Source organism: Vulpes lagopus, chromosome 15, assembly GCF_018345385.1.
Source record: "Vulpes lagopus strain Blue_001 chromosome 15, ASM1834538v1, whole genome shotgun sequence".
NCBI lineage: Eukaryota > Metazoa > Chordata > Mammalia > Carnivora > Canidae > Vulpes > Vulpes lagopus.
The window spans coordinates 13,926,749-13,940,250 of record NC_054838.1 but is presented as its reverse complement, the minus strand read 5'-3'; the positions used below and the strand labels follow the sequence as shown (position 1 = coordinate 13,940,250).

General features: G+C 44.3%; 1 protein-coding gene across 8 annotated transcripts in view; it reads left to right on the top strand.

Annotated features, from left to right (window-relative positions):
- TEAD1 (TEA domain transcription factor 1) overlaps window positions 1-13,377 on the top strand; it is a 268,606-nt gene extending 255,229 nt beyond the window's left edge. For all 8 annotated transcript variants that reach the window (XM_041730079.1, XM_041730084.1, XM_041730085.1 and 5 more), the window contains one exon: window positions 5,720-13,377. In XM_041730079.1, the coding sequence (XP_041586013.1) occupies window positions 5,720-5,833 (114 nt within the window). In that variant the 3' untranslated portion in view covers window positions 5,834-13,377. The remainder of the gene's footprint in view (window positions 1-5,719) is intronic.
- The last annotated feature ends 125 nt before the right edge of the window (window positions 13,378-13,502 follow it).

Genomic DNA, 13,502 nt, shown 5'->3' with positions numbered 1-13,502 from the left:
GAGAACTTTTAAAAAACTTAGGAATTTCTAAAAGCTCAGCACCGAGGCTGCATCCTAGATCAATGAAATCAGGATGTCTGAGGATAGAAGCCAGGTATTTATATTTTTTATAGTCGCCGAGGTCTTTCCTGTGTTGGCCACATGGAAGTCGCAGCAGCATAGTATGCAGATCGCGAGTTGGGATCAAAACAGTCCGTGGGTTCATCTTTGACTCATTTCACGATGGATTGCAAGGCCTTCTAGGAAATAACGGACATTAAAATAGCAAAAGGCAAACCCTCAGCACCACGAGAAACACAAATTAAAAGAGAATGTCATGCCCAGGAAATACTCTCAATAGGCTGAAAAGTATGGTCCAAACTTGGACAGTTCTAGGGAAAGTGAAAGCAATGGTGGCCAGGGTCCCAGTGGGAGAAGTTTCCAGTTACCCCCAGGGCAATGCCAGGGAGTAGGGGAGGGACCCCTAATATTTAACTTTAAAACAGATTTCTCTTAGGGGCTTCATTTGGAGACCTGGTAAGGTGAATGTTTATGAATATAAATGTTTATGAATATAACAGGGTTGTCCTCAAAAATCTAAATGTTTATGAATATAAACAGGGTTGTCCTCAAAAATCTGCCTATAAAATACGTAGTAATGGGTTTCATAAGGCTCATTTTTGAAAAAATTAACATTCTTTGATTTAACCGAAGGAAAAATGCCAAAACAAAACTTGGAAAGTTTTGCTAAAAGGGGGTAACGATGATATCCAGTATCATGGTCAAGTATTCAGCCTTCTGAAGCCCTGCTTTGTTCATCTGTTATTAGGATTCAGAACTAGAGTACTTAGAAGATCTTTGGATCCATTGAGATCAGGGTTCTCAATCAGTGGTATGCTACTTTAAAAAAAAAAAAAAGAAGAAACCTGTCCCTCAACCTCCCCTCAACATCCTGATATATTAGCATTTGCTCATTTCCATGGTATACATACACTTCCAAGGTCAACTTCAAGGCACCAGTTGTTGTCCAGCTTACGAAATTTCTTCATATTTAACTCTCAAGAGCCAGTGGGAGCCAGTTTCCTCACACCAGTAGAAAAACCTGAATAAGTAAAACTTTAAACATTAAAATCCTTCTACATATCAGATTCACCCAGGAAGCTTTTGAAATTTCTGGGGCCTGGGCCCCAGCTGAGATAAATAAAACCAGAATACCTGAAAGTGGGGCCCACCCAGCATCACGGTTTTTGTCTCATTTTTATAGGTCCCCGGGTCATTGAGATGGAGTCCCACTGCTATAGGGGATAGCTGAATGAGCTGCAGGGAGTCCCAAGAGTTCCCAGACACGTAACGGGCAAAAACTTGGCAGAGAGTTTTGCATGTGCTTTTCATTTATTCCCGAGAGAGACTCTCAGCAGATTCTCAGCCGTGTCCATGAGAAACTAGCAATCTGGGGGAAACTTTGGAAAACCTGTTCTTTAATAAGTATTAAATGTATTAGTGTCTTGTTCTTTAATGGTCGTTAGTGAAAATTGAGCAGTTCACGGTTTGGGGTGCGGGCAGGTACCTGTCACACAGCTGTTTCTTGCTAGTTCCAAAGGTGACTCTTGTGCTCAGATGGGCAGAAAACGAGTGTCTCATCCTTTGGGAGGGACAGTTCATAGTCTTAGGAATTAACCAGCCCACCCTCAAGCAGTCTTAGCTGTTCTTACAAACCAGTTCTGAGTCTGCTTGAGCATTTTAAGGAATATGCCTCATTCCCTAACCCTACCTCGCAGAGCATAGCTGAGGAAAACAAGGCCTGGAAGAAATTTAAGGCATCTGTTAGCCACAAAATCCATGAAACCAAATCAGTAGTGCTCCTTCAGAACATGTGACTTCAAGCAGCCAAATGTCCAGAGAACATTAAATTAATTCCAAAACGTATCAGTAAGCAACTAGAGAAATTCCTTTGCTATGAAGAATCAGTAGCTCTCAATAAATATCTGCTAGAAATAATATTTTGGCTTTTAGAGGAACTGAAATTAAACCAGCACTCCTGGATTATGAGGGTCAAGTCGTCTCACTGATCATGAAAGGAGAAATAGTACTTTCCAGCTCTTCCTCAGAAGTAGGCAGCTGCTGGATACAGTTGTAGATATTTTACCCGGTATTGGGTTACAAAGCCTGTGTCAGAAAGATCAAGTCCAGACCTTACTGGCTGGTGAGCTAGACTCTGATTTCATCGGGATGATACAGAGATTGAAGTGAACCTGTAAATGTGGGGCCTTAGTGACCATATGCAAACAGACTGAGGACCACAGTAACTAAATTATAGATCAGGTATTCCTGTCGCCTTTGGAAGTTATATTCAGACATACATACAGCTCTCTAGAAACATTTTTTTTTTTCCTTTTGACTCTTAATCTGGAAGTCTAGGACATATTCAGGACACCTGGCTGGCCCAGTTGGTAGACCATGTGGCGTATGATCTCAGGGTCGTGAGTTCAAGCTCTGCGTTGGGCCTGGAGCCTACTTTAAAAAAGGAAAAGGAAAAAGATAAATAGGACATAGTGTCTCCTAGAGAGTTTGCAAGGTCAGGTCGATCAGAGAGGTTCCAGGCACACAGTGCTAAATCTTCTGTAAATGTTATGAAATTTTCACTGCAAAACTCTGAGCTTTATTCCCATTTTATGGATGAGGGATGGTAGGCTTACCTGAGGTCACAGAGCTAGTGACAGACATAAATTAAGACTTAAAAATAGGAAAGACACTTGGCAGGATATTTCTTGATCATGGAACCAGAAGACTGGGGTTTAAGACCCAATTCTATTTTTATGACCTGGGCTTGGGTAAGTCATTTAAAGTCTGTAAACTCTGTTTCTTCCTCCATTTACAAACAGAATGCCCGGGTCTGTGCACGCCACCTCGAAGGTTGTTGAGAATATTTTCATTCATTCAGCTAAACTATGGGACTAGCTGCCAGAAAACACTACAGATAAAACACAATGCCTATCCCATCGTAAACGTTGGCCTGCTAGGAGGAAAGAGGCCTGTAAATAAATGGTTACAATACATTTGTACAATACATGGCTGTGGTCCTCTTGAGAAACAGACACCTGGACGTACAGGATAGTTTACGTACCTGTGGCTGGATTGAAGTGGGGGGATTCCCAGGGATGTTAAAAGATGGTATTTACTTGGCGTTGATGGATAAACAGGTATTTTTCAAATTTAGCAAGAAAAGGGCCATTCCATGAGTGTGTTCTTAAGTGTCAGGTGTTGGGGTGTGAACTAGCTGGAGGCGGGGCAGCCGTCGTGGAGGCGTCGGAGGCAGGCAGGTATTTGTCAAGCCATCACAAAAAGGAGACAAACCAGTGGCAGGCGGCTGGCAGGGGAAGGTACATGGTGCCGAGAGACCGTGACAAGAGCGTTTGACCTGGTGAGGGAGGTCAGAGGCGGCTTCCCTCAGGAAGAAACGGTTGAGGCATCCCTGCCAGATGACTAGGAAGAGAGGGTAGAGAAAAGCACTGCAGGTGGGCAGACAAGCAGGAGGACTGGAAATAGGGTAGGGTGGCTGGCGTGGAGAGAGCAAGGAGCAGCGAGCTGGCCGGCTAGGAACAGCCAGGTGGGGCAGGGTCTCCTGGGCCTTGTAGGCTTGAGGTCAGGTTTTCTCTTTACCCTACAGTTTGGAAGTTGAATACAGGCCACCAGGGTTTTTAAGCCAGAGAGTGATGTTATCAGAGTTCTCCTCACAGGTTTTTTGTGGCTGCTTGTGTACCCCTGGGAGTAGTATGAGCCAGCGTGGCTCCTGGGGGCGGGGGGGGGGGGGGTGGAGGGCCCTGGTGCAGGGGGGTCTGGGGTCTGGGCGCTTGGCTGCTGCTCTGGGCCCTGGCAGTGCAGAAGGGGATGGATTCAAGAACCATTGGGGAGGTAAAAGCAGCAGGACATGGCATTTCCTGCCCATGGAAAGAGAGGGAGGGAGATGTCCAGGACAAAAGGCCTGCATGCTTGGAGTCTCTGATTTGTGAGGGAAGGGGCAGGAAGTAAGACCAGGAAAGCAGATAGGTATTGAATAAAATCTTTATTACCCAGGGGTGGAGGGGGAGGGAGAGAACTGATTACTGTACCAATTCATTTGTCTAGAGCAACATGGCTTAATGGTTAGGAAACAGGTCTTCGAAATCAGATCTGGGATTCTTAGTTGACAGGTTTTTTTTTTTTTTTAAGATTTTTATTTATTTATTCATGAGAGACACACAGAGAGAGGCAGAGACACAGGCAGAGAGAGAAGCAGGCTCCCCGCAGGGAGCCCAATGTGGGACTCGATCCCGGGACTCCAGGATCACCCCTTGGGCTGAAGGCAGCGCTAAACCTCTGAGCTACCCAGGGATCCCCTAGTTGACAGTTCTATAACCTTTAATCTCTCTCACACACACACACACACACACACACACACACGGCCTCCCTCTCTGCCAAAGAGGAGCTGATAATGGCACCTGCTCACAGACATGTAACACGTATGAGATGATGTGCGTGAAGCATTTAAGACCGAGTAGATACGTGCTAAGCAGTCACTATACGTTGGCTGTTCTGTCGATTGCCATCCATTCAGCAAATGTATAAACAACTGTGGGGGGAAAAAAACAAACCGTGGAGCGCCAAGCGTGTCACTAGGAAGCACGGTCCCTGTTCTTCAGGAACTGACAGCCCACGTGGGCATTTTTTTTTTTTTAATCACACAAATCTAGGTGTACTTACAGACTGAACTGTATGCTCTGATGGGAAAAGGATAAGTGTGTGCATCTTTATTCTTCAGGCAGAGACCCTACCCTTGGATGCCTTGAGGGTAGGGGACACGGAATGAGTGAAGCAGCCTGACAGGGCAGGGAACACGCCCCCCCACCCCACGACAACGCACTGGGCTAGGCCCTCAGATTCCCAGGGTTTGAAGAGACTGAGTTGTCTAGAAACCACATATAATAGTATCACTGAAGCTGTTGGGCAGTTGGGCTAGATCTGCTTTTAGAAAGTTCCTTCTGAGAATGGCCCTGGGAGATGGGCAGGGGCCACGGCGCCCTGGGTCAGATCCCATCTCCGAAGATAACACAGGCTAGGCCCATGGGCACGAGGAGGAGAGAGCTGGAGTCCAGAGTCTTGAGCCAAGAGGGAAGCACGTGAATATTTCAGAGCTCATTTCAAAAGGTAAAAGCCTTGTGTAAGTTGAAAGAGTGGTCACTTGACGTGACCCTGCCACAGTGCCTTGTGCGGCGTGTATTTCATGGAGTCCCAGCACTGCTGGCTAACAGCGCTGAGCCAGGTGTTCGTGGGGCTCACGTCTGTCCTGGGCTGCTGTGAAACAAATCTAGTAGGAGCTTTGGAGTAGGCTAGGAGGCAATTCCTGGGATAGATGACTGTCGCGTGGGACAGAATTCTCGAAATCGACCCTCCCAAAAAACATGAATTCTTGTGGGCTCCGATTATGGGTGAGACCCTGTCCTTAAGGAATTTCTTACACGTGGTAACTAAGTCCAGATAGGGTTCAAGTCGGACCCATAAGTACCTTAAGTTTGTGCTGGAGGGAGCAGAGGGAGGCTGGGGTATCGCCAGCAGTCTACCTGCTGGGCTTCAGACGGTTCCTCTCCAGGCAAGTCCTAGTGGTACAGGTGGGCGGTGTGTTCATCCGTGTGGGTTTCTCTCTCGCTCTCTCTCTCTCTCTCTGTGTATATGTACATATATATACTTTTTTTTTTTTAAACAGGTGGTAACAAACAGGGATACACAAGAAACTCTCCTCTGCATGGCCTGTGTATTTGAAGTTTCAAATAGTGAACATGGAGCACAGCATCATATTTACAGGCTTGTAAAGGACTGAACATGGTTATTTATATATATAGATATCTGTATATACACACACACGTATGTGCGCACACACACACTCTCTCCATTATTGAATGACTGTAAACCTCACCACGCAGGGGGGTGCCCTGGCCCTGAGGTCACCCTGACTTTTTCTAAATCCTGTTTGAGTGAAGTCATTTTTTCATGTGTTCCTACTATCATTGTAGCTGTGAAGTTCTGGTACAGTTGTAAAAAGAGAAATCGAGTTGTTTCTACATGTTCTTTAGATCCACGGCCCACAATTCCTCGGGAAAGGTGATCCTTAAGAACCCGGGTCTCTGTCTGCAGAGACCTATTTCTAATTGTGGTAGAAAAAAATTTGAGACAGAGCATTTGCCATGGGACATTTACAGCCTTTATACAAATGTATTTAGTTCTTTTTTTTTTTTTTCCAACATAAAATTCTTGTTTTAAGATACAAGTAAAATTAATCTTTAAATATAAATGTAAATTAGTACACAAAACTAAGAATCTTTAGACTTATCTTTGTAACTAATTAGGGTGGAAGTTATGAAAGAATGTAATTCACTAAATTATTTTTTAAATGAAACTTTTCTTTCTTTTTGAAACCAAATGTTAAAATATAGCCTTAAATGCTTGGTAGAAATATTCTAATGAGACAAATTTGTACTTTTTTTTCTCTCTCTCTCAAGGTTAAAACTAATCTCTTAATCCATTAAACTCTTGAACAGGTATTACAAAGGAAGAAAACTTCACCCCTTATCCTTAACATATATAGTATATTTAAAAAATATAAAATTGTATTGTACTAATGTGATGATTATTTAATGAAAAAAGAAGATGGCTCTTTTTGCAATAAGTAGATAAATACTGAAAATCTAAACGTACAATGTTTATAGTCTTGTGTGTGCAGTTATATTTTATATGGACAACCAAATTTTTTACTAAGATGAGTAAATGTTTGAACCACTGAAATTTAATAACAAAAATTTAAAATTGGCATTGAATACTGCACTGTGAGCTGCAAAGTATAGAAAAATCCTGTGGCTGGGAGAAATTTCATCAACCAAACAAGTAAAAGGCTCATCAGTTTTAGCGTCTCTGCTCCCCAGAAACTTGCAAGCATCCTCACCAGCCTGTGGATAAATTATTTCTGGTGAACCAGCACGCATATTAACCTGCTATAACTGTATGTGTACTTATGTGTTTGTGTGTACATCCACACACATATACATATATAGTTATTAAACACCTATTTATTGAACATCTATTCAGTGTCACTCAGTTTGCTCGGTGCTGATATGTATGTATATCGCAGTCTGCGTCCATAGATCTAGATATATTCTTTAAGGACATCTGTTTCTTCAACGTCTCTCAATAAGTCACAGTTCTTGTTTGAGGTTTGAGAGGCCCAGTGCTCTCTCGGACTCTTCCAAACAGACTTGTTTGGGGAGGTTCTCTTCCCAGGAGAAATTCAACTTTCCAACCCAAAATATTCCAAAGCATCACCCAGGCAGAGTCGGTTTGAAATGGCCACATGTCTTGGGTTCTTTCCATAAGTGCTTCATTGGGAAGGAGACAGTGTATACGCCCCAACTTCCCAGAGGAAAGTGACATTTTTTATAATTGCCAGGAGTGGGTTAACACGATAGAACGTGGAATAAGTTTTGTAAAGTCGTGAAACCTACCAAGGCTTTCTCATCAAGCTGGAACGTGATTATCTTGTTCTTTCACGTCCAAGGAACTTACCCCTTTCCCTGTCCCGTTACCTGCTCTGACCCTGCAGGCACATTGATTAGAGTGTTTGGTGGTCATGAGCACGAGGGTGTGGCTGGCTTGTGGCAAATAGGAGGACACCAGACCAAGCCTGACCTCTCCCAAACTCGTGCCACTGGTTCCTGGGAAGACCAGAGAAGAAAAGTGCAAAACTCCCATTTGGAACACACATCCCTCAGATAGGCCGGTAGGATGCTGTCTGTCTTCCCTCTGCAAAGAAACTAACGTTTATTCTCTAAGTGGGCCTTTGAAGGATTGCCCTAGTCATCTGCCCTTCCATCTGGCCTTCCGCCCAGGCACTGAAGCTTCTTCCATGGTCATCATACTTAATGACGTCTCTTGGTCACCCCTCCTATGGATGTTTCTTTTGCTCCTGTACTGCATCTTTCCTCAAGGGAAACCCCTCCCTCCCAGGGCCAGGACCCAGTAAAGGGGTGTAAAGGATCTTCTATGGCCAGAGCCATCCCAGAACTTCCGGGAGAGAAGTTGGTCTGATTCACATTCCCACGCAGGGATGGAGCTCTTCTGTGCTGCTGGGAGGGCTCTCGGGATTTACTTTTCAAAGCACAAACCCAAGAAGAGCCCCTACAGGGCGGTTCTGTTGGCTCCAGAGACGGGCATACCCCAGGCAGGCTATGCCCCCATCCCCCAGATGCCTTCCTAGCTGAGTTTGGGGTATTTACAAGAACAACCTGGAGGTTTGCTTTTTGCTCTCAAAACATTTCTAAGAGCCTTAAAAAATTTACTTCTTGTCTTGTTCCTCTACAATTTTCTCCAGGGCAGACTGTTTCCCTCTCTTAACCTCTGATCCCAGTTACCCAAACGCTTAGCTCTCTATGTCTCTGCCAAATTAGGTGCTGGTGTGGGGTTTGTGTTGTAGCACCTAATCCAAATCTGTCTTGGGTCTTTCATCCTTGGTAGCAGTCTTTTCCCTTCATCTATAAAGCTTCCCAAACCATAAAAAAGCCTTTCCAGGCCTCTGTCTTTATTGCTTTCTTTCAGATACCAGATATCTTGGTGACCCTGCACTACCAGCATTGAGTCAGGGACATCTCATACTTTTACTAGAGTCTGGAGGCCCATCTTCCCCAGCCCACACAGGGAGGAGCGGAAGAACTGGACTCCGGTCTGTTGGCATTTGTTTCCATCTTAGCAAAAGACCTAAAATTACTATCAGGACTTCTTCAGGACAGATTCTGGAATCCCAGAAGGTCTAAACTTCTCTGGGCCAGGTGTTCTCAGCGTCTACACTGTTGACGGTTGGGAACAGTCTTTTGTTCTGCTGAGACGATCCTGTGCATTGTAGGAGGTATAGCAACACCCTTGGCCTCTCTCACACCCTTCCTGCTGTTGCCACAACCCAGAATATCTCCAGATGTTGCCAAATGTTCCACGGAACACAATATTGCCCCAGTTGAGAACCACTGCCTTAGACCTCACAGGTCACAACCATATTTGAGATTTTCTTTTTCCCTTTGCTATCCTAGGAGCTTTGTTTCAGGTCGTTAAGAGGCAGGTAGGAATGTTACTCGAATGACATTACGTCCAGGTCTCTTCCAGCTCAGAGCCTCTTTCACAGCAGAGTCTGTCCTGCTACAGAGTATTCCTTCATCCCTTGAGGATCTTGGGAACAGCTGGTCACCATCATCCCCCACAATCAGCTCACCCCTGTAAGGTGCCTCTGTGATTTGCTCTTCATTCCTTAAGTTTACCAGCTTTAAAAGAAGTTCCAGCTGTGTTCATTATTCTCATGAGCTTATGGGACTCATTGTCAAAGCTTTCATCATTTCGGTAAACTTCCTCTGGTCTTCCTCTGCCCTCTGCCCTACACTCAGTGCTGTTCTTAGAATTTATGAAAGCCTTTGGAACGCTGCACCTTTAAGGATGGAGGAGAGAGGGACCAGTTCTGGAAGAGGGCTGATAGATTTTCCTTTATTGAGCTAAAAGAGAGCACAATCTATTCTCCTTCATTTAGTGGATGAGAAAGTTGGGGCCCAGCAGGGAGGTGACTTGCCCAAAGTCACCCAGCTGGTTAGTGACAGAGTAAGTAAGGGTGAGGCTCTGGGACCTCGCCACTTAACCCTCGGCCTCTCCCAGTGGAGGTTGGTCCACTTCGGTGCTCATGCCTAAATGATGCCTACAAAGGTGTGCACGGCTCAGAGCAGAGGACAGAGGGAGACCTAAGAACCCCCCACCTCGGCCAGAGCACGGCATCACCCCGATGCCAACGCCGCCTCTCCCACGGAGCCTCGGGTCTGACGGGAGCTACATGAGGCACCCACAAAGCAGATACGAAAGCTGATGAGCCTTTTCGCTTACCCTGAAGACAATTCACCCGCCACAGACTCTGAGTCCAATTTTTATCTGCTAAGCATCCCAGCAGCAAAGTCCCACACTCAGACCAGCCAAAAAGCAGCCCCTGTTCCCAGCACTTGGTGTTACAAGCCCCCAGATGGCTTAAACCCAAGTCTTCTTTAGGTCTCGATACTGTAGTGGCTTTAGCGGTCTGTTTTTGTACAACCATAAATTATTTAAATCGTCTTGAGATGACAGTCAATTTTACAAACCAGGTACATATAATTTGTCTAAGTTTGTATATGCTCTGTCTGGTACACTACACCTGTCCTGACGAAGGGTAGAACCAATTCTGTGTGTTGGTGTTCACACCTGTGACATTGAGAGCATATGTCTGCATTGCTTCTTTCTTTATGTTGATATTTCTGTGGCAAAGCCCTGCACATGTCATTTCTGAAAAGCCTTAAATCTTTTGAGACGTTGCGTGTAGGGTGTGCAGTGCAAAAGGCTGCCTCGGAACTGTGAGCCCTTTTGTAAGCTGGAAGCGTTTCTCTTACTACTGTTACTTTTTTTAGGGAGTTTTAAATTCAGAGCTGCCAAAGCGTTCCAGTAAGCAGTGCCTTAGTGATTTCCTAGTCCTACCCAGCCCTCCGCGTCCATTTACTGATTGGCCCCGTATTGGAAACCGCACAGGCAAAAAAAAGACAAAAACAAAAACAAAAAAAAACAAAAAACGGTTCTCATTTCTCTTTTGTAAGCCCAATTTTCTCCAGCCCTCTAGGGAACCGACCCACCTGGTCGAAAATCGGAAACTGAACGGCAGTCGGTTCTTGACCGCACTCTCAAACGTATATACCAAAACGGAAGGTTTTCCAACTTCGTGGTTTACTATGAAAAGCAAATTGTACTTTTAAAGTTGCCTTCGAAATTCACGACCAAATACTTAGCTATTTATGAATCTTCTGCGCTCTAGCATGGAAGTGCCTTTGGTTTGAGATTCCAGCTTAGAAAAGTGCTGCCATATAACGATAATTTGTGTAGAGAGACCAAAAATATTCTGAGATCACCGTAATGCCTTTGGTTTACCAGGATGAGTAACCAACCACAGGCCTCTGTCCGCCAGGACGCGGCAGGACGGCCCCCGGGAACTGTTGCGTCCCGTGTCCGCGCCCCCGGGGGCCCCCGCCCATCCCCCAGCCCTGCGTCCACGCCAGGGGACTGCCACGCGGACGACAGACTCTCCGGCCGGTGGACAGCACTGTCCTTCCCCTCGTGTTCGTGTGCAGTCTCCGTGGAGGCTCTCCTGTCCATGCAGACGACGGCGCGCGCTTCTCCGGTTTGCGCAGTGACACCACTTCTGGAAGTTGGAAGCCTCAAACTGAGATGCCAGCGCAGAACAACAAAACAAAACAAAACAAAAAATGAGTTAGGGTCATTACAATCGAAGTGTTCTTCTCAACGGCGAAAACGTTGACTCTGAGTGTTGTGTACGAATGTGCTATGAGAAACTTCCAAAGAGCACCATTCACCATTCACAATTCGGCATTTTCAAAGAATGGTCCAGCCCTCCAAAGGGCAGCCCTTTAAGAGTCCGCTGTTGGCTTTTATCCAAACCTTGTGTAGATTGGGAAAACTGATAGAGGTAAGGAAGAGGAGTGGAAAGGACCAGAAGGCGAAAACACCAGCCAAACAAAAGCCAGGAGAAAAAAAAAAAAAAATTGTCCTTTACCAATATAGACTCCAGAATGACATGAGACATCTTTGAAAGTTAGCCTCTGAACTCTTAATGCGTTACGTTCTTTCGTCTGTCCCTGGTGTCTTTAAGATTACCCTGTCTGGGCTCTGAAATTTCAGGAGTGATTTCTATCCACACCAAGTTGTGAGTATTTAGAGAAAATTCTACAAGGAAAAAAAAAAAAAAATCAAATGGTGAGAACGAAAATGAGCTAAACGAGCGGTAGTTAGCCGCTTGAGTTGAGGCCCCCTGTCAGTACTGTACCGCACCCGGACAGAAATGAATCAAATACTTGTTCATCCGCTTCTCTTTTCAGCTGTTACTGTGCTTTGTTTGGCAATAGTTTTCTCTCATAAGCTCGTTGCTTATATTGTTCAGAATGAAGGTTTTTGTGTTTAAAATTTACTGCATTGCGAGGGTAGTTTCGCTGAAGTCCTGCACCATTAACTGAGATGAAATATTGGTATTTATTGTCCTACTTCCTGGGGCTGTAGCTTGTTTTATTCTTTGTGAATTCGCATGGGGTCAGTCCCACGCCACACTACATCTTCTTAGTTTATTTGCAATGGCATTTATGTTCCCTCTTTCCTCATTAAATGGGGTCAGATTCCAGGAGATTCCACCTCGCTCAGGTAGACTCCTTCGTCTGCCTTCCATTACGAGATGGTTTTCCCTTCCCCTGTCTCTGAGAGGTTAACAGAACCTAGGCATAAATCAATTGGGAACCGGTCTCTTATTTTATTGTTATTATTATTATCATTATTATTGGATCAGTCATTTTCTGTGATTAGTTTGACTGTGTAAATTAGATATTAACTGCACTTCTTAACAAAAAAAAAAAAAATACATCTCCCTGTTACCTCCTTGAAAGATTCACTTTTGTAGGCCTTTGTCCATAGGCTCTTGCCTGCAGAGAAGGGAAAAAAAAAAAACAAAAAACAAAAACAGTACGTGCCTGAAAAACAACAACAACAAAAAATTTTGTGACGTTTAAAAAAGAAACCCGAATAGCCTTTAATTCTTGAATATGCTTAAATTTTATGTAAATTGGTTTTGCCACGTGTGTTCGTTCACGTTCTAAATGACTTAATGGGATTCTCACAGTCGGTGTCTTTGTGTCCCGTGTATACGATGGGCTTGTGACGTAAGCGCTTCATCTGGTCAGTGGTCGCTTTGATATTGTACTGCAGCTGGGAGGGGGCTCGGGAACCTGGCCCTGGGTGATAAGGTTCCCCTCGGTCGATTGGAGAGATGGGGGTGGGGGGGCCAATTCTCACACACGTTTTCTTAAACTATTTGCAGAAACTTTCAAAAAGGCATTTGGTTAAACCTCTTGGCAGTACAGTATTCTTGTATTTGTTAATGTCTGTGTTTAGGTACTGGTACCTTTTTGTTTAAAAAAATGTTCTAAGTGTTGGCTTTAAAGTGAATTTATCTTTAGTATGATAGTTATATGAAAATTATAGGGTTTGTGTGCAGAGAATTTTTTTATAAAGTGCTTTGTAAAAAAAAAAAAATGTATTCTAGCTTTCGCGGTACATATGTGTGATAACTTTAATATCCATGACAGTTAAGTGCAATTATTTCATCACTCTAAAAATGCTATTTTTGTGTCAGTTCCTGCAGGTGTTTTCATGTCTTTGCAAAGTGACACATTTTGATGCCTTCTTGATAAAGTGGTAGACATTTTGTAGCTTTCTAGAAACTTTGTATTCATACGGTATCAATGAAAAATAAAGAAAATGAAAGTGTGGGTTACCTTTTTTATCTGCAAAAGTGTATGTTGTTGAAAATGGCATGTGATTATGTGCTGTGGGTGAACCTGGGGGTTTGTGATTCCGGTGTGGGTGCAGCACAGCCCTGCATTAAAAAGCCT